Here is a 23720-nt window from a genome sequence, read left to right on the forward strand (position 1 = left end):
CCACTGCTTGACTGCTACGGCTTTGCTCATTATTCCAAGGGATGGCAGATGGGAAGAAATGGGACTGGAAAATACTAAAGGAGCGTGAGAGGCGGACCCTTTCGACTCCGGGGACACCGGAAGCGACGCGGGGACCACACTGTAGACAGACTTCCGTTGTGGCACTCAGTAGGGCGGCCGAATGGCTCGCCTGGCTTAACTTACCTCCCTAAACTTCCGGCTTCCTCAATTGTAAACTGGGGATAATAATAGTACCTACCTCCTAATTAAATGAAATCGAGCTGGTTACAGATTTAGCAATAGGTTTAGAAAATAATGAGCCTAATAATAGTGTTAACTTTTATTAGTTTTAGGTTTTCAGTAAGTGCTCATTGACTAGAATCAGGGATGTATAAGTTGTGATACTTAAAGTAAGTGATAAGTAACTGAAGGGCAATAAGTCGGACATCCTTTGGAAGTCGCCTCGTGCAGTACCTGGGGATATCTACAAAAGTTTAAAGAAATCACAATTAACGTATGCTTACGGCCGGAATACTACATTTCCCATAAATCTCTAGGAGCCTACAACTCCCAAAGCACCCCTCGGCCGCAGACGTCCTCCGGAAACGTGCACGTGCAGACGGCCGGCATACGTCATGGCGGCCAGGCGCTTCTTCAGTGCTACGTGGAGCTCGGCCGGCTGGCGGGTTCGGGAGCTCCCGAACCCCGCCGCTTCTGTAAGACTCCATGTACGAGATTATGCCAAGAGACCGGGTGAGCTGGGTTAGGAGGGACCAAGATGGGAATGGTAGGGACATTGGGGAGTTGGTAGTGCGCAAGCGCTGGTTGGGGAGGCACGTCCTAGAGTCAGCGCGCAAGCGTAGAGGCAGACGCTAAGCTATATGCGCAGGCGCAGTTTGAGGTACTTAAGGCGCTATTGGACTCAGCGCGCAGGCCCAAGTTTTTTTTTGTTTTTTTTTTTTATGTGGGGGCGGGGGTAGGAGTAGGTCGTGAACTTGGGTCCCTATGACGTTTCTGCCTCCAAATCAGTCACCTTTGGCAGGTTACCACCAGAAATTGGGACCCACCTAAGTATTAAAACCAAAACAAGGTTATTTAAATTTTCTCTGGATACAGCCTTGCCCGATCTCCTTTGTTGAAAGGAGGGATTTGGCAGACGTGAGGTTTTAAAGACACAGAGCAGCCAGCAGAGGCTCTTTCTTCGTGAGATAAACAGAAGGAATGAAAACGGGATTGAAGAGGAATGACTTGGTTACTCTGAATATCAGTGTCATTTAATGCAGTATCCGTGTCCCAGTTAAAATCATTTTGAATGCAGCAGACAGGGTCCAGCCAGGGCAGAAAGGGACGGCTGGCCTCCCGAAGGTGGAGCTGGGCTGAAATGATTCTCCCCCACCGTAGTCATTAAGGGGGGCAAAGGCGCTGTGGTCGGTGAGGCCCTGAAGGACCCAGAGGTGTGTACAGACCCCGTCCGGCTCACCACGCACGCCATGGGTGTCAACATCTACAAGGAGGGCCAGGATGTGGTCCTGAAGCCGGATTCCGAGTATCCAGAGTGGTGAGTGGGCCAGGACTGGGTAAAGAGGGCCTGGCTAACCAAATCTGAGGATCCGGGATGGCTTCCCTGGGGAGGTGGTGTGTGAGTCAAGACCTGAGTGGGTGGACAGAGCTTTAGGGGTGGGCGGGAACAGCCAGTGCAAAGGCCCCAGGCAGAACTGCACCTGGTTTGTTAGTGGACCCCAGGAGGCAAGGTGGAGAGTAGGGGGAGACAGGGCAGGAACTTGATGGAGCCCAGCTTTCAGGGGGCTGCAGGGGGAATTTTGCTCTTGGCCCTGAGAGCAGTGGCAGGATGCAGAAGCCGTTGCCACGTGCCAATCCTTCAAGCTGGGGAAGGTTTAGAAAGGTTGAGCGAGTGGGTGGGGAGGCCTTAAAGGTGGGTAGGCGGCATGGACAAAGGCCAAGAGGCAGAAGGTTTGGTGTGCGCCCACCTCAGATCCCAGCGCCATTGGGATGGGGGCGCCCCCTTGTTCCACAACCCAGCACCCCCTTGTTCCATGTTCTCAGGGTGGGGAGGGACTGCCCTGAGGTCGGGTGGGGAGGGACTGCCCTGAGGTCAGGCGGTCCCCGTGGGACCCAGTCCTGCTGCTGCCCGTGCCCAGGGGGTCTGAGGTGGGGGAGCCGCGGGGAAGGGGGCTGCTCTGCAACCCCGACTCCACCCACTCCCCATCAGGCTGTTCCAGATGAACGTGGGCCCCCCCAAGAATCTGGAGGAGCTGGACCCCGAGACCCGGGAGTACTGGCGGCTGCTGCGGAAACACAACATCTGGCGCCACAACCGGCTGAGCAAGAACCAGAAGTTCTAGCGGGGGAAGGACCAGAGCACCCTGACCCTCCAGTGACCTGGAGGAGATGCGGTGGGTCGAGGGGTACCTCCCCCAGCCCACCCCCTGGACTTTTTATTTTCTGGAAAAACAGACTTCTCCGAGAACAGAGGAGACTACCCCCCCTCACTGGGGTTACTGGGTGGCCCCTGCATTGAGGCTGAGTCAGGGCCCTGGGGGCCAATAAAGACTTATTGGGGCAATTGTTGGCAGGCCCCAGATGCCTCTGGGTGTTGTCGCATGTCAGGGCCAGGAGGGACTTGGGGCAGGCAGTGGGGAGGTGGGCACTTCAGACCCAGTGGTCCCATGGCCCAGCCTCCACCCTCAATGATTGTTGGGCGTCTGCAGGTCCATCTTCTCCTCCCGGCCTCACTGAGCTGCTCACCCTCATTCCTGGAACTCCTAGCGTTGCCCAAGAGGCCCCAACCTCCATCCTCGAGGGGGAGGGTTTTCTAGCCAAGCTGCTCTGGGTTGCACTGGACTCACACCTGAATCAAGTCATCCGGAGCAGAAGAGAGTCTTTGTGAGCTTCAGGAACTGAAATGTCCAGGGGTAGGGTCTGACTTCAGGCACGGCTGGATCCAGGTGCTTCAGTATTCAGCTATGTGGCTTTCTCCATCTCTGGGTCCTTTTAACTCCAGTGGGTAGTTCCCTCGGGCAAGGGTGTCTCCAGGGCTTCTAGCTGACACCCCCTATCCAGTTCAGCGAGCCCAGCTAGAGGGAAGGGACTTCTCATTCCTTTCTGCCAGTGTCACAGGGGTTATCTTCATTGGCCAGTCACTTGAGCCGAGGGACCTGGGCCTACTCATCATTCTCCTGTCCATCCACCCCCACTGGTGCCCACCAGATTGAAGGAAGCTGGAGGACACACACAGTGCCAGGACCACACTGCTTGGGGGGCTGGACCAGGGCCCTCTCGCCCTCCAGGCTCCTCCAGAGCTGGACGGGTCGGGCAGGGCAGGGTCCCTGAGGCTAATTCTGTCTGGTCCCAGGAAAATGAGGGCCCTCATCCTCTTAGGAGGACTCTGCCAGGCAGATTACCCCACACCTGCCCTCACTGGTGGCCTGTTCTGGGCAGGCGGATCATCCCAACCCTTCCATGGTTCCCCATGGCTCTCGGTAGAAAGCGAAGTTGTAATGGCCACGGGCCTCCTCACTGTTCATCCAACACGCCAGGCATGGTGCTGCCCCTGGGCCCTCTGCCTGCGCCGCTCTTCCCCCGGATGTTCTCAAGGCTCCCTCTTTCACCTCCAGGCCTTTGCTCTGATGTTGCCTTCTCATTGACGCCTCCCCTGACTACCCTATTAAATTGCAACCCTGCCACACATTCCTGATCGCCCTTCCTGGTTTTATTTTTCTCCCAAGCACTTACCACCAGCAGATGTTTTATGTTTTACTTATTTATTTTTAAAATCATGGTTCTTGTCTCTCTCCCACTGGAGTGGCAGCTCCGCTAGGGCAGAGACTTTTCTCTGCTTTGTTCAGTCGTGTCCTCATCGTAAGTTGGGTGAGTGGATGGATGACTGGATGGATGGTTGGCCTGGCTGCTGCAGTGTAGACAACACACAGGCCATCGGGTTCATGTGTGAGGTGCCACCTGAGGTTGGAGGTGAGCAGGCCAGCTGAGAGCCCCAGTGGGCAGGTGATCTGGGTGTGAGGACCTAGAAGTGAAATTCCTGGAATGTCCTGGTACCTGTGGTAACTTCCTGGACAGAGCCTGGAGTGAGTGGGGTGCTGCCCCTGACCCCGCCTCACGGCACTTTCCTGACCCTGGCTGCCCCACCCCATAAGGAGGTGCCCTGTCATGTGGGCACTGGGCCAGCCCCAGGCAGCAGTGACACCCCATTCCTTGCCAGCTCCCCCCTCCCCCCAACCTGGAGTCCAGCTCAGCCCCGGGAAGGGCGGCCATGATGTCTTCGTGAGCAGGACCAACACCCCCCCATCCCATCCGAGCAGGTGGGGCCCCAGGACGGTCCTTGGAGGCTCCCAGGGGGCGGTGTTTTCCACCGAGTCCAGCCTCGGCTGTGGCTCATCTCAGGTGGGGTTGGCAGGGACGTGGTCAAGGACAGACTCTGGGCTGCAGGGGACAAGTGTCTGCTCAAACTGACTTAAGCAGAAGAGGGAATCCACTGGCTCAAAGTGCAAAGTGTGGGCGGGGATGAGGTCCTGGGGAGGCCCCCCTCGCGGCTCGGGTTCCTCTGTGCTGAGCGGCCTCACTCTTCTGAGCAGATCTGTTTGCGCAGCGGCGGCTCGTACTCTCCCAGTTCCAAGTCCCGGGGGAAACGGAATTTCTTTTCCCAAACGGTTTCAACAAAAAGTCGTGGGCCTGACAGCACCCGTGTCCCCTGCATTGGCAGGTGGATTCTTAACCACTGCGCCACCAGGGAAGCCCTGTGTGGTCAATTTTTGACAAGACTTACCTGATGTTACAGGTGTCCCCCACCCCCGCCCCGGCTCAGAACCCGTGTTCTAGACGGTGTGGATGGAGATGTTCCCCATTGCTCTGTCCGGTCATGGCCGCCAGCCCCATGTGGCCAGGACAGATGAGGAGAGCAATGTGTAATTTGTTGTCACCAGTTTGAACTTCCCAGCCACATGTGGCTGGCAGGGGGTCCCACTGGACTGTTCCAGAAACCGGAGCCGGCCCCTCTGCTCCAGCTGATCTTGCTGCCTCTTCTCTAACCGGGAAACTCCCAACTTGTCACCAGGCATCGTTGCCTCCGGTCACCTCCAGCTCCCTCGCTCTGCAAACCCGATGCATCCTGAGCTTGGCCAGTTCTAGGGCTTCTGTAGCAGCTGTTCGTTCCCCTTGAGGGGACAGTGGGGACAAAGCCCAAGAGGCTGGAATGAGCTGGGGGTGAAAGAAGAAATGGTGGAAGCTGAGGCCATGTGGCTAGGGGCAGCCTCGACAAGACAGGAAAACTTGTCTTCAGGCTTTGTACCCCGAAGTCACCCTGGGACCTGAGGACGTGTCACCTCATGGGACAGAGGGGACTTTGCAGGAGGGATTAAGTTAAGACCCCTGAGATGAGGAGGACCCTGGATTCCCCGGGGGGCCCAGTGTCATCCCAGGGTCCTTATAAGAGGGAGGCGGGAGGGTCAGAGGCAGAGAGAGACGGGAGAGGCTGCGCTGCTGGCTGTGAGGATGCAGGAGGGGCCGCGAGCCAGGGATGCGGCGCCTCTAAAAGCTGGAAAAGGCGGGAACTGCTGCTGCCCTGGAGCCTCCGGAAGGACCAGCCCTGCCCACGCCTGTGAGACCCACACAGTAGGGGTGAGGAGGGGGTCCAGGCAAGCTGGGGAGGGATCCTGCTCCCCCTGGGTAAGGCAGACCCTCTGCTGCCTGCAAATAACAGGCTGGGGTGCCTGGGCAGGTGAGGGACCAGGGTTCTCCCAGCTCCCGTGCCCTGGCTTTGGGTCGGGAGAAAAGCCAGCAATGACCACCCGACCAGGGGTGGCGGGGCAGCTGGAGAGGGGGCCGGTGTGGCCGATGTCCTAGCACCCCCTCCCCAGCCACTTGTCAGCACCGGCCCGGGCCTGCAGGGTCAGCTCAGCCGCACCCTCTCCCCTGCCCCTGCGCTGGCCGCGAGGAGCCCCCGCTGAGCTCCCGGCGCGGACCCCACTGACGGGTCCTCGTCTCTCCCAGGAAGGACGTGGGCGCCCAGGTGTGCCGGCCTTCTGGAAGCCTCCACACCCAGCTCTCACGCCAACACTGCCGGGGCCCGAGTGTCAGGAGGCCCCACTTGGGGCCATGGGAAGCCCGCCTGCCTGGGAGAGGCCAGGGGTCTGCCATCCTCTCCCATCCCCCAACCCAGGGCAGGATGATGAACTTCAGCACAGGCAGGCTCCCAGCGCTGTGACACGAAAACTGGGATTCCGATAAACCAAGGCCCCAGACTACGCTCGCCCGACACGCTTTATTCAACACCGCCCACAGGAGCCTCCCTCGGGGCCGCGGCCTCTGTGGAGGGGCCTTCCTGGGGCCCGTGAGGGCCTGGCCCCAGGCAGTGTCACTGCGGCCTCTGCGGCCCTCAGGGCTTTGTGCTTCGACTGGACTTGGAAGGATGCAGCCAGCCCGACCTCCTGGGCCAGCGTCCTTGCAGGGAGTGGGCAGCGAGTCTCAGCCCCGAGGGGCTCCCACTGCCACTGTCGCCCCGCCGGGCAGGCCACGGCAGCCCAGGGTGTCTGGCCAAATGAGGCAGCAACCCAGGTCCCTCCCGACAGTCACGGCCACAGGTGTGGCAGGGCTGGGACAGGGCTGGCGGTCCCTGGGGCCGCACCGGCCCAGGGTTCGTGTCTCCAGGCTGATGGAGGGGCTGGGGGCCACCCCAAGGGCATTCCTGGGGCTGAGGGAAGGGGGCTGGCCCGGGGTCCACTCAGGGTAGCTCCCGGTCCTGCGTGCGCCAGCTCCCCTGGCCCGGGGCACTTGCTGCAGGGAGGGACAGCACGACTCTGACCGCCTCCAAACCCCATGCTCCACAGAGGCCGCTGCCCAGGCCCAGCCAGGAAATGCGCCTGGGATGGGGATGCAGAGGCCCCAGGTGGTGGGAGGCCCCACACCTGCCGGATCAGCGCCACTGTCCCTGTTCTTTGGGGCAAGACCGAGGCCTGGAGGTCAGCCGATGGCGGCGCTGGCCTGGAGCCTGGCCCGAGTCCGGCCGTGAGCAGTTAGTCCTCTGTCCACGGCGCCGACCATCAGGCTGGGCTGGGCTGCAGACAGCGAGGTCTTCAGGCGCTGAGGCCTGAGTTCCCGTCCGTGTGCAACAGACAGAAGGTTAAGCAGCTACGTGGACATCGGCCTCGCCTCTACCATGGGTTTTACTGAAGGAAAATGTCCGGGTTGTGCCATTTGCTCTTGGGAGCGCTGTGCCCGCCGGGTGGGCCCCGGGGAGCCGTCGTGCATCCCCTTCTGGAAGGGCTGACGGGCAGTCTGGGACACCGTCCCTCACGTGTGCAGGTCGGGAGGGGAGACTGCTCCGCAAGTGTTTCTCCAGCCCCGCGGGGAGCCTCGCAGGCGGCCCAGTGGCAGCTGTCCTGTGCGAGAGGTCCAGGGCAGCAGCCACGGGGACCAGGCTGGCCCGAGTCCAGCGTGGAGCCATGACCCCAAGGAGCAGCTATGGGGGGTCCATCGGGCGAGAGGCCGTCCTTCAGCCGTGTCCCCGTGGCCCAGGGGAGGGGACACGCCTGGGCAGGGTGAGGGCCGAGTCTGCAGGTGGCCCCATGCAGGAGTCTGCAGGTGGCCGAGTCTGCAGGCCGAGTCTGCAGGTGGCCCACGGGCGGGTGGGGCCCGTGCAGGGACAGAGAGGGCGCCATCAGTGCCTGGCGGGCCGTCCTCCTTGAAGACAGGTGCTCTCGGGAGGCGCCCGGCCCAGCACTGCTGCCACTGGCACAAGGCAGGTCCCAGGGACCCGGACCACCCCTCACCCGTGGTCGCTACCCGCGCGAGCTGGAGCCTGGGACCCGGCCAGTGCCCGCTCTAGACGTGCTCCATCTCCTGGTCCTGGTCGGGCCCCTCCTCCTGGTCCTCGTCATCCTCATCCTCGTCGGCGCCCACCCTGTCCAGCGGCGCCTCGCCGTCCCGGGCCAGCTCCTCCACGTGGGCCAGCATGTCGGCCATCAGCGCCTCCTCCAGCCGCTTGCGGACCTGCTGTACCAGCTCCTCCTGCCTCCTGGGGACACAGGAAGACCCGCTGGCCAGGGCACGTCCCATCTCTGGGGAGACGGGGGTGCTGCGGGCGCCCCGTCCAGACTGATGCCCCCGCCCCTGGCCCCAGCACAGCCCGCAGGCCTTCCCCAAATCAGCACCGCTGAGAGGGCGGCTGCCGGCCTGGGCCAAGGACCCCTGTCCCCTCCCTGCCGCCTCTACGCTGCCCCCCTCAGCACGGGGACCTGATTCTGTGCCTGTCGCTCCCCACCACCGGCCACAAGTCCCTCCTCCCGGCAGGACCACAGCCACTGCCACTGCTGGACCTGACACCTGCAGTTCCCACCTCACTGACTTTCTATTTCTGCAAGTTGTGCTTTAAAGATCTGCCTGGACTTTTCAGACAGTCGTGTTCTTTTCCTGCCCTTTCCCTAGGGATGAGCCCTGTGCATACACGTATGTGTACGCGCACACGTGTATGTGTGTACGTGTACATGCATGTGTATACGTGTGCGCATACGTGCAGTGCATGCGTGCATGCGTAGTGTGTGTGTACCTATGTACGTGCATCTGTGTGTGTGTACGTGTGTACACGTGTGTGTGGTCTCACCGCTGTGTCCTCGCCTCTCTCGGGGCACAGGGCTGCCCTCTCACACCCACCTGGCTTTTACCTGCAGTCCCGAGACGTCCCCCCACAGTACTCGAGGTGCGGCTGCTCTGCCTTCCAGCCCCTCCTGTGGGTTCCTAAGCCCCCCGCCTTCTCCCAACCTCAGCTGTGCACTGATGTTTCAAAGCTGAATACGACCCATGTTCTACCCTCTCAGCACCTCTAGATGTTTCCTGCCCAGGAGCCACTTCCAACCACCTTCCAGGAGGCCCTCCCAGACAGCTCCACCCACACCCGGACACCACCCATGGGGTCCTGGCCAAGCGCAGGCCCAGCATCCAGGACCCGGGACGCGTCCCGCTTCCCCTCAGCCCACCCTGCCCGGTCCTGCGTGCGCCAGCGCCCCCTGACCCAGGGCCTCACAGCCCACGTGCAGCCCCGCTCAGGGGAGCCGTCGCGGGGCCAAGAGCCCCGTCCTCTCCCGCCCCCGCAGGCTGCCCCACCCCCCAGGCGCCCGCCTGTCTGAACCGAGCCCTCCCCCGGCCACTTCCACATCACACCTGGACACTGGCCGGGGCGGGGGCTACCTGATGTCCTCGTCGGTCACCATGAAGGCCTTGCAGAGCGGCTGGGCTGTGTTGAGCCACACCCCGGGGTTCTTCTCCACGGCGGCTGAGAGCTGCCCGGTGATGGGCATGGTGCTGGTGTGCAGGGCGCTGGCGATGGCCGAGAGCAGCGTCTCATCCGTGCAGCCGGGACCCACGCCTGCCGGGCAAGGGAGGGTGGTCGCCGTGGGCACCAGCCTTGCCCCCTCAGCCCCGATTTCACCCTGAACCTCCCTTTACAGCCGGCCCTGCCCGGTCCTGCGTGCGCCAGGGCCTCACAGCCCACGGGCAGCCCTGCTCAGGGGAGCCGTCGCAGGGCCAGGAGCCCCGCCCCCCAGGAGTCTCCTTGTCTGAATCGAGCCCTCCCCGGCCATTTCCATGTCACACCCGGACGCTGGAAGGGGGCGATCACTCCCACGAAGTACAGGCAGACAGCTACCCTCTCAGGGACAGCAGGGATGCTTTTATGGCGCGGCAGGGAAACCAGACCCCCGAGTGTTTTCAGGACCCCGTGACCAGACGCGGCCCCAGCGTCAAGTGCAGCCCGGCTGGCCCCAGGCTGGGGGAGCATGGGCCTCATTCCTCCTCCATCTCCCCCCCGCCCGCAGGGGGTCACCTTGCAAGCCCTTGGGGAGGTCCATGGTCTTCACGAGCTCCTCTGCGATGTCAAAGGCATTCAGGCCGCTCAGCTTCTTCTCCCAGAAGAGCTGCCGCCACACAGACAGACGTCAGGCCGACAGGATGGCCAGGCCACCTGCTCCCACAGCAGGCGACCCTAGGCGGCCGGGATGGGGGTCTCAGTGTGACCTCTGACCCCCACACTTGCTGGGGCTGCTCGCGCCCCAGGGTCCTCGCAGGGCAGAGAAACCCCAAGCCCCGTTTCCGGCAGGATGAAGACCCAGGATGTCAGATGCGCCATCGGACAGTCTGTGGCTCCCCTTCACCCTGGAGTTGGGGGTTGGGAGGTCCAACCTCCACCCCAGGCCGAGCCACGGGCCCAGGGCAACAGCCCCGGCCGACCCCTGCCACAGCCCGAGCAAGCGCTGTCCGTGGGCACCGCCCGGTGCAGACAGGGGACCCAGGAGCCCCCGGACGGGCAACAAGCTCACACCCTCGACTGCACCTCCAGACTCTGGGGAGGGGGGCGACAGGCAGCCCCGCAGGTTTCTGACCTGTTACCTAGAGGGCTCCAACCCAAACGGCACGGCACCCAGGGTGGCTGCCCATGGCGGGGCCCATGCCCTGCAGGGTCCCTGAGCGTCTCCCCCTCTGACGGCCACGGCCCCCTGCTCTGGCCTAACACCTCCACAGCCCACTATCTACCGGGAGTTCGTAAAGATGCATGAAAACGCGGCTAAGGCTCAGTTTTTGGAAAACAGATCACAAAACTGCATTTGTGGGATCTTATCAATCTGTCCAAGACAGTGGCCGGCCCGAGGAGGCCCAGCATACGCGTGTCGGGCGCTGGTGCCTGCAGGACCATGCCCCGGGGTGATGGCTCCTGACCGTGGCGCTGGGGCCCGGGGCCCACGGACTCAGCTCTGAAGAGCGGACCAAGTGCCGCAGCTCACCTGACGGGGCTGCTCCACGGCCTTCTGCGGGTCGCTCTTCACCTTGTTGCTGGGGTGGTTGGTGATCTTGGTCACTGGCTGCTTGAAGATGGACGCCGTCTGCCTGACCGGGAGGGCCGTGTTCAGGTCGGGCTTGCCCTGCAGGGTCGGGCGGGGTCCTCAGCGGGCTTTCCCCGTCAGCGAGAAAGCCGTGCCCCACAAGGGGCTTCGGGGAACAGGCCCCGGTCACCAGCACACCGCGTGGTACCCACGGATCCAGAGGTAACGCCAAGCCCAGGCCCAGCTGCTTCACTGCCCTCGGTGCGGCCGTAGCGGGGGCTCCAGACACACACCTGCCCCCTCTCACCACCCCCCGCTGTCCCTCTCACCTCCCGTGCCTCGTTCTCCGCAGAGCACGGGCCTGGGGGCGCCCTGGCCACCTCTGTTCTGCAGCCGGGCCAGGGAACAAAGTCCCCCGAACACGCGTCCATCAGAGACCCGCAGACACATTGGTCACCAGGCGCCCAAGTGTGGACCATGGCCGAGCCGCCTCCCAGGTCCCATGCCCGAGCCTCTCCTGGGGACAGATGACGGGTGGTTTCCTGTCTTCTTTCTGCTTTTCCACAGCTGCTGAGCTTCCCCCGGTGAGTAGCTAGGCCTCTAACTCCAGGATGGGGGGTGAGCCCTACCCAGCAGCGGTCGGCGTGGGCTCACCTTGACCTGGCTCGGGGAGTCGTAGCGCACCCGCTGCCGGCTCTTGTTCATCTTTCCCATCAGCATCTTGCCCGTGCGGAAGTCGAAGGTGCTCAGGTCCATGGAGCCGCCCAGGTAGCGCGCCAGCTGGGGCTTGCTCCGGAACTTCTTCCCGCTCGGGCTGCGGACACAGCGCGGTCAGCAGAGGAGGGGGTCGGGGGGAGGGCCAGGCCGGGCCGGTCCACCCTCTCCCCAGCACAGCAGATGCCGAGGCCGAGAGCAGGGATGGACGCCCCGACCTTCGGAAGGATGGGGCCCAGCCCTGGGAGCCTGGCTGGAGTTTCTGGAACATTCCAGAAACAGAATCTGGCCGTGTTCTTGAGAAAAGACCCAAGGATAGCAGGTCCATTACAGCATTATGGACCTGTCCTGGGCGGGGCTGGGCTGTAAAACCTCAGTGTTGGGGCCGGGACACCAAAGAGCTGCCCAGGCAGGACCTGCTGGGAAAGCCTGAAACCTGGCTGTGAAGCTCTGCGATCCTGCTCACCCCATGGACCAGCGCAGGGGACTCGCCTTTCTAGGAAAAGCTAACGCCAACCTCTAGCTGCCGTGCAGACTCAGAGCTCACGCTACAGGTGACCAGAACGGGACCCAGTGAACATTAATGATGACACGTCCCCGGGCATGGGGACTCCTGCAGCCACTCTGGGAAACAGTCTGGCAGTTCCTCTAATGGTTAAACAGCAATTCCACCCCTAAGTATCCAAGAGAAATCAAAACACATGTCGACATAATAACTTACACCTAATTACTCACAGCAGCATGACTCACTGCGCAGAGTGAAAACAGCCCAGATGTCCCTCCACACACGGGAGCATCTCTCAGCCATGAAAAGGAGAGAAGCCCTGACACTCGCTGCAACGTGAATGGACCCTGAGAACACGATGCTCAGTGAGAGAAGCCAGACACAGAAGGACACACAGGGTGTGATTCCATTGATGGGAAACGTCCAGGACAGGCAGATCCAGACAGAGAGTGGGTTCCTGGTTGTCAGGGACTGGGGCTTCTCTTTGGGGTTATGGAATGTTCTGGAATTAGAGGTGATGGTTGCACAGCCCTGAATGTACTAGGAACCAGTGAGTGGCACACATGAAGCCTCCAGCAGGCCTGGCACCCGTCTAGGACGTCCCTGTCACTCTCCATCTGAGGCTAACAAGGGCCTGCACTTTGCTGATCTCCCCTGAGGGCCTCTAGGCTGAGCCTGAATTCAAGCCAGCACACGCCCGCCCCCTCCAGGTGTCCCTGGGCACTGCGGACAAGTGGCAAAAGCGGGAAGAGTGGAACCCATTCCCGCCCCACCAGGGCCTCACCTGGGTCAGGGCCAGCCCCACCACCTTGGGTTCTGAGACCCCCGTGGACTCTTCTGGAAGATCCATTTTTCCGTTATGCTCTGTGCTGGCTGACGTGAACGGAGTCTACGTGCCTGGAGCAGCGGAAAGGACCCTGAGTCCCGACTCTGGCTCCAACTATGGCCACAAAGAGGGCCAGGACCCTGACAAGCACTCGCCAGCACTTCCTGGCCTCCAGTCACCCCACCTGCTGCTGTTCTGCTTTAAAAAATGCATAAGGACAGGGAAACAGAAATGCAGAACTGTAGATTAGGGGCTGGGGAGCAGGGCTAAGGGCAGAGATAGTTAAAGGTCTAGGGCTCTTCTGGGGGGAGGAAAAGGCTCTAGCTTTGACCGTGGTGGTGGCTGCAGCTACCTGTGAATTGTACGCTTTACACGGGTGAACAGTATGGCATGTGACTCCTACCTCGATAAAGCTGTCACAAAAGAGAACGCAAGACAGAGAGTGGATGGGGGCTACGAGGAGCTGGGGAGCTAATGGACACAGGGCTCATTCTGGGGTGATGAGAACGTTCCAGAACTAAAGAGTGGTGATGGGTGCATGAAAACTGCTGAATTGGACACTTTTAAAGACTGAATCGTATGGAATGTGAACTATACCTCAATTTTAAAAACAGGTTTTGCAGATCTGTATTGGGACAGAAAAATGTCTGAGTTGTTTTATCCAATGAAAGAAAAAAACTTCTGTAGTAAAACCACACGTGTAGAACAAAAATGAGCACTGCGGCCTTTCTACGGAAACAGGCCTAGCCGGTGGAGTAGACAGGTAGCCAGAAGCCGGGCGGAGGGCAGCCCTCGGCTGAGTCGCTGAGTCGGTGGGACCCTGAAGCACTGGGGCCGTCATGGGGATGGAGCCAGCACCAAGCGTGGAGCCCAGGGCCTGGGCCGGATGCAGGGCTGTATGAGGGGTGATGAGCGGGTGTTGACCCCAGGCCTATAAGGAGGCTTGTAACCCAAGATGCCCAGTGAGGCCCAAACAGCAAGATGAAGCTGGTTCTGGCCAAGCTGAGCCCACTGCCCAAGGAAGGGGGGGGTCAACCTGCCGAGCACCTCCTGCTTTCCTGAGTATTTGCACCTTTAAAATGACCTCTGGGGTCTTCCCTGGTGGCGCAGTGATTAAGAATCTGCCTGCCAATGCAGGCGACACGGGCTCGAGCCCTGGTCCGGGAAGATCCCACATGCTGCAGAGCAACTAAGCCCGTGCGCCACAACTACAGAGCCTGCGCTGTAGAGCCCGTGAGCCACAACTACTGAGCCCGCGTGCCACAACTACTGAAGCCCACGCACCTAGAGCCCACGCTCCACAATGAGAAGCCAACGCAATGAGAAGCCCACACACAGCAACAAAGAATAGCCCCACTCGACGCAACTAAAGAAAGCCCGCGTGCAGCAACGAAGACCCAACGCAGCCAAAAGTAAATAAATAAAATTAATTTATTTATTAATTTATTAAAAAAAAAAAAAAAAAAAGACCTCTGGGACTTCCCTGGTTGTCCAGTGGTTTAAGCCTCCACGCTCCCAATGCAGGGGGTGTGGGTTCTATCCCTTGTCAGGGAACTAGGATCCTGCATGCTGCAATGGTGCAGCCAAAAAAAAAAAAAAAAAAAAAAAAAGCTCCGGTAAGTCCTCTCTATTCCACGCACCCCAAAGAATGACGCTAACTTCCAAGTCCTCAACTTCTTGCCTGGATTGTAAATGTCAGGCAGGGAGATGATTTTTCCAAAGTAAATGCTCGGCTGTAACCAGATGCTCCGCCCCCATCTCCCAGTCCTGAGGGCCAGGTCGCCAAGCTGGAAGGGCGTGTGGGTGAGTCCTACAGAACGGTCTGTGAGGTCACTCCACCTCTCCTTCAAAGAACACACTGGCTCTCTCCCACTCTCTGGACTAGCAAACCAAGGTTCCACATCCCTAGGGGCAGGGCTAAGATCCAAGGACAGGTCTGTCTGACTCAACAGCACTGGAGACCTGCCTTCCCTCTGCATTAAGGAACCAGGAAGGGACTTCCCTGGTGGTCCAGCGGTTAAGACTCCACGCTCCCAATGCAGGGGGTCCAGGTTCAATCCCTGGTTAGGGAACTAGATCCTTATCCCGCAACTAAAAGATCCCACATGCCACAACTACAGATCCCGCAAGCAACAACGAAGATTCCACGTGCCACAACTAAGACCTAGTGCAGCCAGATAAATAAATATTAAAAAAAAAAAAAAAAAAAAGAAAGAGAGAACCAGGGAAATCCATCTGTGCTCCCTGCTTAGTCACCTGGCTCGGCATCGGGTGGTGAGAAGGCCAAGGGTCCACATTCCAGAAAACATATCACATCCCCCCCAGACCTCCGACCTGCTGGGACAGGGTAGGTCACCCACACCAGAGACCTGGGAGTGGCACTGGACCCCGCACCCCGCATCCTGTCTCAGGCCCTCACCTCTCATTGGAGCCGTGGGAAACCTGAAATTCCATCTGTCCAGCCCCAGTTTGGAGCCCTTCCCTACCACCAGACCCCTATGCTCGGGGGCGGGGCCTTGGAGCGGTGTCCCACTTGACAGAAGCCCGGAGAGGTTCCCAGGCAGGTGGGGACAAGAGGTGAGGCGATGACGGGCTGGGGCCCTCTAGCCACGCTGGCCCCGGTTCAGCTCCTGAGCCTCCTCACAGGCTGCTGGCGCTGCCTGGACTCTCCTCCTGGCTCCACTGCCAGGGCTCAGCTCTGTGCTGCCTCCCCAGACAAGCCCTCACTGACCGGCCACCAGCTCGACCAGGCACTCCCATCATCTGCCCCTCACAGACCCTTACATCTCTCTGCATATGTCATCACCTGTTAACTATGAAAGCAACGGGGTGATGGCTGGGGCACCAGCTGTCACCCAGGAGGGGAGGGCCCAGGTCTCACTCCCAGCTGAATGGCCAGGACAGACACCCAGCATGTGCTGCAGAGGCGTCTGTTAAATTAACAAAGGACTAGAGGAACACAGATCTGCCTCAGTCTTTAGACCTAAAAGGAAGAAGTGAGAACACAAGTGTGCTCAGAATTAAATGAGGAGAGGTGGTGAGAGGCCTCTTCACGCACCCAGAAGGAAGCTTTTCTTAACAGCCAGCGAGGGAGTGACGTCACAGACAGCCGCAGTTAGAGGGAATACACACGTTTCCCTAAGAGATACCGATCGTAACCCCACTATTTCATGCTTGACATTACGGGACCCCAGCCAATTACAGTACACACTGGAGGGCCACCAGCACTCTTTGGACACTAGAACCTGAGCTTGTCCTGGATGAGCTGCCATCCTTACCCTGCTCACTTCCTTCACTCCTCCCAAAACGGGGACAGCAAAGGCCCAGGACCTGCTGCACACCCCCCAACACCTGGCAGGCATTTAACACGTGGCAGGTGTCCCGCCTGCCTTTCTTTTGTCAGAGTTCTAAAGCAAAGGGGAGGGAGCCATCAAGCCTGGCTCAGAAACAAAAGCATCTTCCACCAGTCAGGAGAAGAAAAAAAAAAAAAAAAAAAAAGGAAGGAAAAGGCAAACAGCAGGTGGTTGACGGTCTGGGGCTGGGCTTCCAGCCGCCTACTGATTCTGTTTCACTGGGGGGGTGGGGTGTCCCTGCCACCTCTCTCAGGCCAAGGGCAGCCCTCTCTCCAGTTTGGGTGAGTGAAGCTCACAAAGGCCGCGTCCCCGGTCTGGCGACTGGAGAGGCCACTACCCACGGTGCCCAAGGATGGGGGAGGGGCGGCTCTTAAAAGACACGCATCTCCAGGACCAGGCCACCCTGTGAAGGGCCCAAGAACCTGCATCCCTAGGCAGCCCTCCCTAGTCCCCCAGAGCGAACCCTGCTCCCTGAAACCCGGGATCCCCACCCGACCCAGGCTGCGCGCGGCCCCAGGAGCGCCCCACGAGGACCAAAGGGACAGCCCAGCCCCCACCCCCGCCTCCCAGCGGCGTCTGGCCCGCGCCGGGGTGCCCCTTGCCCAGCCGGCCGCTTCGCCGCGGCCGCCGAACAAAGACCGCCACCAGCCCGGTGCCGGTCCCAGGGCCATGTGGCTGCGGGGGGAGCGCAAGCACACTGAGCGAGGGCTTCGCCGGGCACGCACGCGCACTGGGCTCGGGCCCGTCGGGCACGCACGCGCACTGGGCCAAGCGCCCGCCGCGCGCCGGCACGCACGCACGCACGCACAACGCACGCGCGGGGCCCAGGCCGCGGCCCGGGTTGAGGCGCCCAGGCCGCCGCAGAGGCCGCTGGGAGGCGCCCGTTGGGGCCCTGCCCGGCCGGCACGTTCATTCACCTATAGTAAAAGACATCCCTGTGGCCGGCCGACAGCCCCGACCTTCTGGGCACTTCTTCCCTCTCCCAGCCCTGCGGGAGCGCCGGGCACTCCCACCTCTTCCGCTCCATCGCGCCCGGCTCCTCGGCCCGCCGCCGCCGCTGCCGCCCGGACCCCCACTCGCCGCCGCCGCCGCCTCAGCTGCCTCCGCCGCTGCCGCCGCCACTTGCCGCGGCTGTTCCGGCCCGTGGGCCTCCGCCCTCCGCCCCCAGCCGGGCGCGCGCCGGCTTTGCCGCCCTTTCGGCCCCCTCCCCGCGCTCGCCAGCCCCCGCTCGGGGGGCCCGCTCCGCCCACCCGCCCGCGCGCGGGGCCCCGTGCTGCGCAGGCGCCGCGCAGGTCCCGCCCCTCGGCGGCGGCGCCAATCAGCGCGCGGCCTGAAGGTGGGGCTTGTGGCGGCACGCTGCTCGTCCGCTCCGCGCCTGCGCCCTGGGCCGCCCGCAAGTGGCTGGTGGCCCCTGCTTGCCGCTGCGCTGTTCGCCTTGGTCGCTCTCCTGCGCCTCCTCCGAGGCCCCGTCTGTGTCCCGGGATGCCCGTCCAGTGCCGGACCGCCATCCCGCCGCCTCCTTGGTCTCGTCACTGGCATCCGCGTTTAGGGTCATTGTCGGTGACCACCCACCTCCACACCCCAAGGCCCACCCGACGCTTTAATGACATCTCGGAATCCGGCCCCCTCTTCCCGCCTCCTCCTTAGTCCATCCGCTTTCTGTCTCCTGGGGCTCCAGTCCCTTACTTGGGAATCTCCCGTCCCCCCCGTCTTGTGTCCCCTTCCCCTCCCCCAGGCCCTCTCCTGCCTGCCCTGCTCCCCCAGGACAGAGCCTGGCCGGCCCAGGGCAGGTACTTCAGAAAAGACTGCTGAGTGAGTGGCCGGAGCTGTGGGCAGTGCCAGGAGCGGGCTGGGCCTCCCGACGGGCCTGTCCTGGCGTCGGGTCCCTGGGGGAGGGGAGGCTACGGGTGGGAAGGCCCTGGGCTCCCCCGAGGGCAACAGGCCTGGGCCGCGCACCTGGAGCTCCCTGCAGGTGTCTTCGCAGCCTTGGGGCCGCCCAGGTCCCTGCTCTAGTTGGAGGCGGGGCTTGGGCGGGACACCGAAGACCATGGCCCACAGGTGTCACTTGTTTATATTAAGTCCCCGGGTAAGTGCAACTTCTCAATTTCTTACGTCCCTTTCCCTCCTGGGTTCCCCAAGGGGTAGCTGGGCTGCTCTCCCACAGACAAAGGGCATCGTGGCCGGGGAGGCACCCTGATCGGCGAGCGGTCACCCCGTTACAAAGCTGGTTCGGGGCACTGGATGCCTGTGTGCAGGTCAGGCCCAAACCCAGGGCTCCAGGACCTGGCCTTCCACAGAGGGCAGTGCTGGTCGCTGTTGTGTTTTCTCCCAGCGTGTGCGACTTCGTTTTCATTTAAAAATCAAAGTTGCAAAGATAGATGCGTGCATTGTAATCAGTGAAAGCACGTGAAGACGCTTAAAGGAAAAAGTTGTCAGCCTTCCTGTGACAGGAGACCCCAGCACCACCCCAGCCCTGCTTTTACTTCTCTTGAGTGCACACCCAGAGCTGGAATTACTAGATCACGTGGCGATCCTATATTTTAAATTTTTGTTTTTGTTTTTGTTCATTTTTTGAGAAGGGCAAAACATTAATATATTTTTTTGTAACTTTTATACAGTTTTCAAAGTGTGCTTTCCATTTACAGTTATTACCAAATATTGGCAATATTGCTCATGTCCTACAGTACATCCCTGAGCCAATCTTACACCCAACAGTTTGTACCTCCCACCCCCGACCCCTATCTTGCCCCTCTCCCCCTCCACTGGTAACCACTAGTTTGTTCTCTGTATCTGTGAGTCTGCTTCTTTTTTGTTATGTTCACTAGTTTGCTGTATTTTTTAGATTCCATAGATGACCAGTATCATACAGTATTTATCTTTGTCTGACTTATTTCACTTAGCGTAATACCTTCCAAATCCATCCATGTTGATGCAAATGGAAAAATTTCCTTCTTTTTTATAGGTGAGTAATATTCTATTATATATATGTGCCACATCTTTATCCATTCATCTGTCGCTGGACACTTAGGTTGTTTCCATGTCTTGGCTATTGTAAATAGTGCTGCTCTGAACACTGGGGTGCATGTATCTTTTTGAATTAGTGTTTTTGTTTCTTTTGGATATATACCCAGGAGTGGAATTGCTGGGTCATATGGTACTTCTATGTTTAGTTTTTGCAGAAATGTCCTTACTGTTCTCCATAGTGGCTGCACCAATTTACAGTCCCACCGACAGTGTAGGAGGGTTCCCTTTTCTCCACAACATTCTCACCAACATTTTTTATTTTTAGACTTTTAGATAATAGTCATTCTGACAGGTGTGAGGTGGTACCTTATTGTGATTTTGATTGGCATTTGTCTGATGATTAGTGATGCTGAGCATCTTTTCATGTGCCTGTTGCCCTATGTTTAATTTTTTGAGGAACTGCCAGACTGTTGTCCACTGTGGCTGCCCCATTTCCCATTCCCACCAGCAGCGAACAAAGGCTCTGATTTCTCCACATCCTCCATTGTTATTTTCTGGGTTTTGACAGTCGTATACCCATGGACGTGTGGTGTTGGATTTGACCTCATGGTTGGATGATGGAAATGCAACGCCTCCACCTCAAGAACCAGCCCCGCCGGTCTCACTTGCTTCTCAGGGAATGTGACCCCCTCGGGCCCAGGCTGACCCCACAGCATAGACAGTGGGTCTCTGGGTGTTACTTGGCCCGAGCCAAGGACTGTCCTCGAGGGACTGGTCCAGAGGCCTGACCGGGAGGGTGGCCGTGACCCAGGGTGCTGGTGGCAGACGCAGAGACGAGAGGCCAGGAGGCCTGGATGGGAGGGACGGGGGCTGCCCAGCTCCTCTCCCGTTGGGCTGGGCGCTGCTCCTTTGAAATAAACTCTTTGCCCAGGCCTGCTGGCCCAGTCCCCAAGCAGACGTCTTGTCCTGCCCGTCTCCACAAGGTGAAAGATAGAAATTAAACCAGGAGGTGCCATGTGAGGACCTTGAAAAGACTTTTGGAGGCAGGGTCTCTCTCCCCTGCAACTGCTCCCGTCGGGGCCAGTACATTCTCTGCGGGGTCATCGTGGGCACTGTGGGGTGTGGAGCAGCATCCCTGGCCCCGCCCACTCATGCCAGGAGCCCCCCCTGAGTCGTGACAACCACAGATGTCCCCAGCCAAGCGTTCCTGCAAGCTAATATGAGGCATTCATGGCACTTACCTTGGGCAGAAAATTTAGTGGGCGCCAGAAACTTCAAGATTAATGGCAGTTAATGCAATATTTTAACAATCCGAAATGAATGCAAAAAATCCATGATGAACAAAATGTCAAAAATTTTTTAAATTTTAATGAAGTATATAGTTAGTTGATTTACAATGTTGTGTTTAATTTCCGCTATACAGCAAAGTGACTCAGTCATACATATATATATTCTTTTTCATATTCTTTTCCATTATGGTTTATCACAAGATATGGAATGTATTTCCCTATGCTATATAGTAGGACCTTGCTATTTATCCATTCTGTATAAAATAGTTTGCATCTGCTAATCCCAAACTCCCACTCCATCCCTCCCCACCCTTGGCAATCACAAGTTTGTTCCTCTGTGTCTGTCTGTTTTTGTTTTGTAGATATGTTCATTTGTGTTGTATTTTAGATTCCACATATAAGTGGTATCATATGGTATTTGTCTTCTCTTTCTGACTTACTTAGTATGACAGTCTCTAGTTGCATCCCTGTTGGCTGCAAATGGCATTATTCTTTTTGATGGCTGAGTAGTATTCCATTGTATATGTACCAAACTTCTTTATCCATTCATCTGTCGATGGACATTTATGTTACTTCCGTGTCTTGGCAATTGTACATAATGCTGCTATGAACATTGGGGTGCCTGTAACTTTTTAAATGATAGTTTTGTCTGGTATATGCCCAGGAGTGGGATTGCTGGATCATATGGCAATTCTATTTTTTGTTTTTTTTGGCCACGCCATGCGGCTTGTGGGATCTTAGTTCCCCGACCAGGGATTGAACCAGGGCCCTTGGCAGTGAAAGCACGGAGTCCTAACCACTGGACTGCCAGGAAATTCCCTATTTTTAGTTTTTTAAGGAACCTCCGTACTGTTCTCCATAGTGGCTGTACCAATTTACATTCCCACCAACAGTGTAGGAGGGTTCCCTTTTCTCCGCACCCTCTCCAGCATTTATTATTTGTAGACTTTTTAATGATGGCCATTCTGACTGGTGTGAGGTGGTAACTCACTGTGGTTTTGATTTTCATTTCTCTAATAATTAGCGATGTTAAGCATCTTTTCATGTGCCTATTGGCCATCTTTGGAGAACTATCTATTTAGGTCTTCTGCCCATTTTTTGATTGGACTGTTTTTTTTGTTATTGAATTGTAGGAGCTATTTATATACAAAATGTAAAAAATTTAAATACAGATTGAACAGTACTGTGCCATTTTAAAGTGAGACAAAATGAGGAAGATATGCCCTTTATACATTTTTTAAAGCAATATTTACTGAACACCAACCTAGTACAAGACATTGTAGGAAGATATTTTTATTTTATTTATTTAGTATTTTATTTTATTTTATTATTTTATTTTATTTTTTGGCCGCTCAGCGCAGCATGTGGGATCTTAGTTCCCCGACCAGGGATCGAACCCACACCCCCTGCATTGGAAGCAGAGAGTCTTAACCACTGGACCGCCAGGGAAGTCCCCCTTTATACAATAAGTTTTTATGTAGTTTTTGATGGTTAACTTTCCCCTCCCTGAACACTGAAGTGGTTGAAAAAGTATTGAAATGTTGAAAAGGAGTTGTATGAGAACTCACAGAAGTTTAAGCCTAAATATTGTACTTAATCCGAACCTGAAGTTATTAGAATTTTACTTTTTTGGCTTTCACAAAAGCAAACTCAGATATTTTCATTAAAACCATTAGCCATTACAAAAATACATAACTCGTGTACAGGGGCTCACATTTCCTTTTGTTTCAGGCTTTGATGGGGGGCTGTGGGACTGTCCACATCTGCATGAGTTAGAAATTTTATTTTTAAAATTGAGTAACTTATCTCAGAATCCGTCACTTATAGGTATTTAAGTGGCATCTATTCATTTATGTATGAAATAACATCACTCCACAGATATTGTTATAATGGCAAATGACAGGAAATGAATGTCCTTTGCTAATAGACTGGTTAGTAAATGTTGGTACCAGGCAGCCATTTAAAAACTGAGGACGCTGTGTGTTTCTTTTCTGTTTAATTGAATTGTAGATTTATAATGTGTTAGTTTCAGGTGTACAGCAAAGTGATTCAGTTATACACATGCATGTATATTTTTTCATATTTTTTCATTATGGTTTATTATAAGATATTGACTATAGTTCCCTGTGCTATACAGTAGGTTCTTGTTGTTTATCTGTTTATAGTAGTGTGTGTATGTTAATCCCAAACTCCTAATTTATCCCTCCCTTCCCCCCTTTCCCCTTTGGTAACCAGAAGTTTGTTTTCTGTCTGTGAGCCTATTTGTTTTGTAAATAAGTTCATTTGTATCATCTTTTTAGATTCCACATATAAGTGATATCATATGATATTTGTCTTTGGCTGGCTGACTTCACTTAGTATGATGATCTCTAGGTCCATCCATGTTGCTGCAAATGGCAATACTTCATCCTTTTTTATGGCTGAGTAAATAGTCCACTGTGTATATGTACCACATTATCCATTCCTCTGTCAATGGACATTGAGGTTGCTTCCATGCCTTGGCTATTGTAACTAGTGCTGCTAGGAACATTGGGGTCCATGTATCTTTTAATACATTTATTTATTTATTTATTTATTTATTTATGGCCGCGTTGGGTCTTTGTTGCTGCGCACGGGCTTTCTCTAGTTGCGGCGAGTGGGGGCTACTCTTGCGGTGTGTGGGCTTCTCATTGCAGTGGCTTCTCTTATTGTGGAGCACGGGCTCTAGGCACGCGGGCTTCAGTAGTTGTGGCTCGCGGGCTCTAAAGCGCAGGCTCAGTAGTTGTGGCGCACAGGCTTAGTTGCTCCGCGACATGTGGGATCTTCCCAGACCAGGGCTCAAACCCGTGTCCCCTGCATTGGCAGGTGGATTCTTAACCACTGCGCCACCAGGGAAGCCCTCCATGTATCTTTTTGAATTAGAGTTTTCATCTTTTCCAGATATATGCCTAAGAGTGGAATCACTGGATCATATGGTAATTCTATTTTTAGTTTTTTAAGGAACCTCCAAACTATTCTCCATAGTGGCTGCACCAGTTTACATCCCTACCAACAGTGTAGGAGGGTTCCCTTTTCTCCACACCCTTTCCAGCATTTATTTGCAGACTTTAAAAAAAATATTTATTTATTTGGCTGCTTTGGGTCTTAGTTGCGGCACGCAGGATCTTTCTTTGCAGGCTTCTGGTTGGGGCACACAGGCTTAGTTGTCCCGCAGCATGTGGGATCCTAGTTCCCCGAACTAAGATC

The 23720-nt window shown here is 57.1% G+C and overlaps 2 protein-coding genes and 1 long non-coding RNA gene across 7 annotated transcripts; 2 read left to right on the plus strand and 1 right to left on the minus strand.

Annotated features, from left to right (window-relative positions):
* Positions 1–600: 600 nt before the first annotated feature.
* Positions 601–3708, plus strand: MRPL54 (mitochondrial ribosomal protein L54). The gene is made up of 3 exons (XM_059918848.1): positions 601–753; positions 1402–1558; positions 2231–3708. The coding sequence occupies exons 1-3, from the start codon at positions 636–638 to the stop codon at positions 2361–2363; spliced, it is 408 nt and encodes a 135-aa protein (XP_059774831.1). The 5' UTR covers positions 601–635; the 3' UTR covers positions 2364–3708.
* Positions 3709–6276: 2568 nt separating this feature from the next.
* On the minus strand, positions 6277–17429 carry MBD3 (methyl-CpG binding domain protein 3). 4 transcript variants are annotated; one of them, XM_059918851.1, is made up of 6 exons: positions 17256–17429; positions 11499–11658; positions 10806–10904; positions 9851–9941; positions 9217–9394; positions 6277–8047 (listed from the first exon to the last, which is right to left on the minus strand). In XM_059918851.1, the coding sequence occupies exons 1-6, from the start codon at positions 17267–17269 to the stop codon at positions 7855–7857; spliced, it is 735 nt and encodes a 244-aa protein (XP_059774834.1). In that variant the 5' UTR covers positions 17270–17429; the 3' UTR covers positions 6277–7854. The 4 variants fall into 4 exon arrangements, with proteins under 4 accessions (XP_059774834.1, XP_059774833.1, XP_059774832.1 ...); XM_059918850.1 differs by having other exon boundaries at positions 10806–10943; positions 17256–17425; XM_059918849.1 differs by having other exon boundaries at positions 10806–10943; positions 17160–17284.
* Positions 17430–17650: 221 nt separating this feature from the next.
* On the plus strand, positions 17651–23074 carry LOC132363232 (uncharacterized). Of its 2 annotated transcripts, XR_009502576.1 has the most exons (3): positions 17651–18328; positions 19143–19204; positions 19673–23074. It is a non-coding gene; the product is annotated as an uncharacterized LOC132363232 (long non-coding RNA). The 2 variants fall into 2 exon arrangements; XR_009502575.1 differs by lacking the exon at positions 17651–18328 and having other exon boundaries at positions 18618–19204.
* The last annotated feature ends 646 nt before the right edge of the window (positions 23075–23720 follow it).

This window comes from Balaenoptera ricei, chromosome 3 (assembly GCF_028023285.1).
Source record: "Balaenoptera ricei isolate mBalRic1 chromosome 3, mBalRic1.hap2, whole genome shotgun sequence".
NCBI lineage: Eukaryota > Metazoa > Chordata > Mammalia > Artiodactyla > Balaenopteridae > Balaenoptera > Balaenoptera ricei.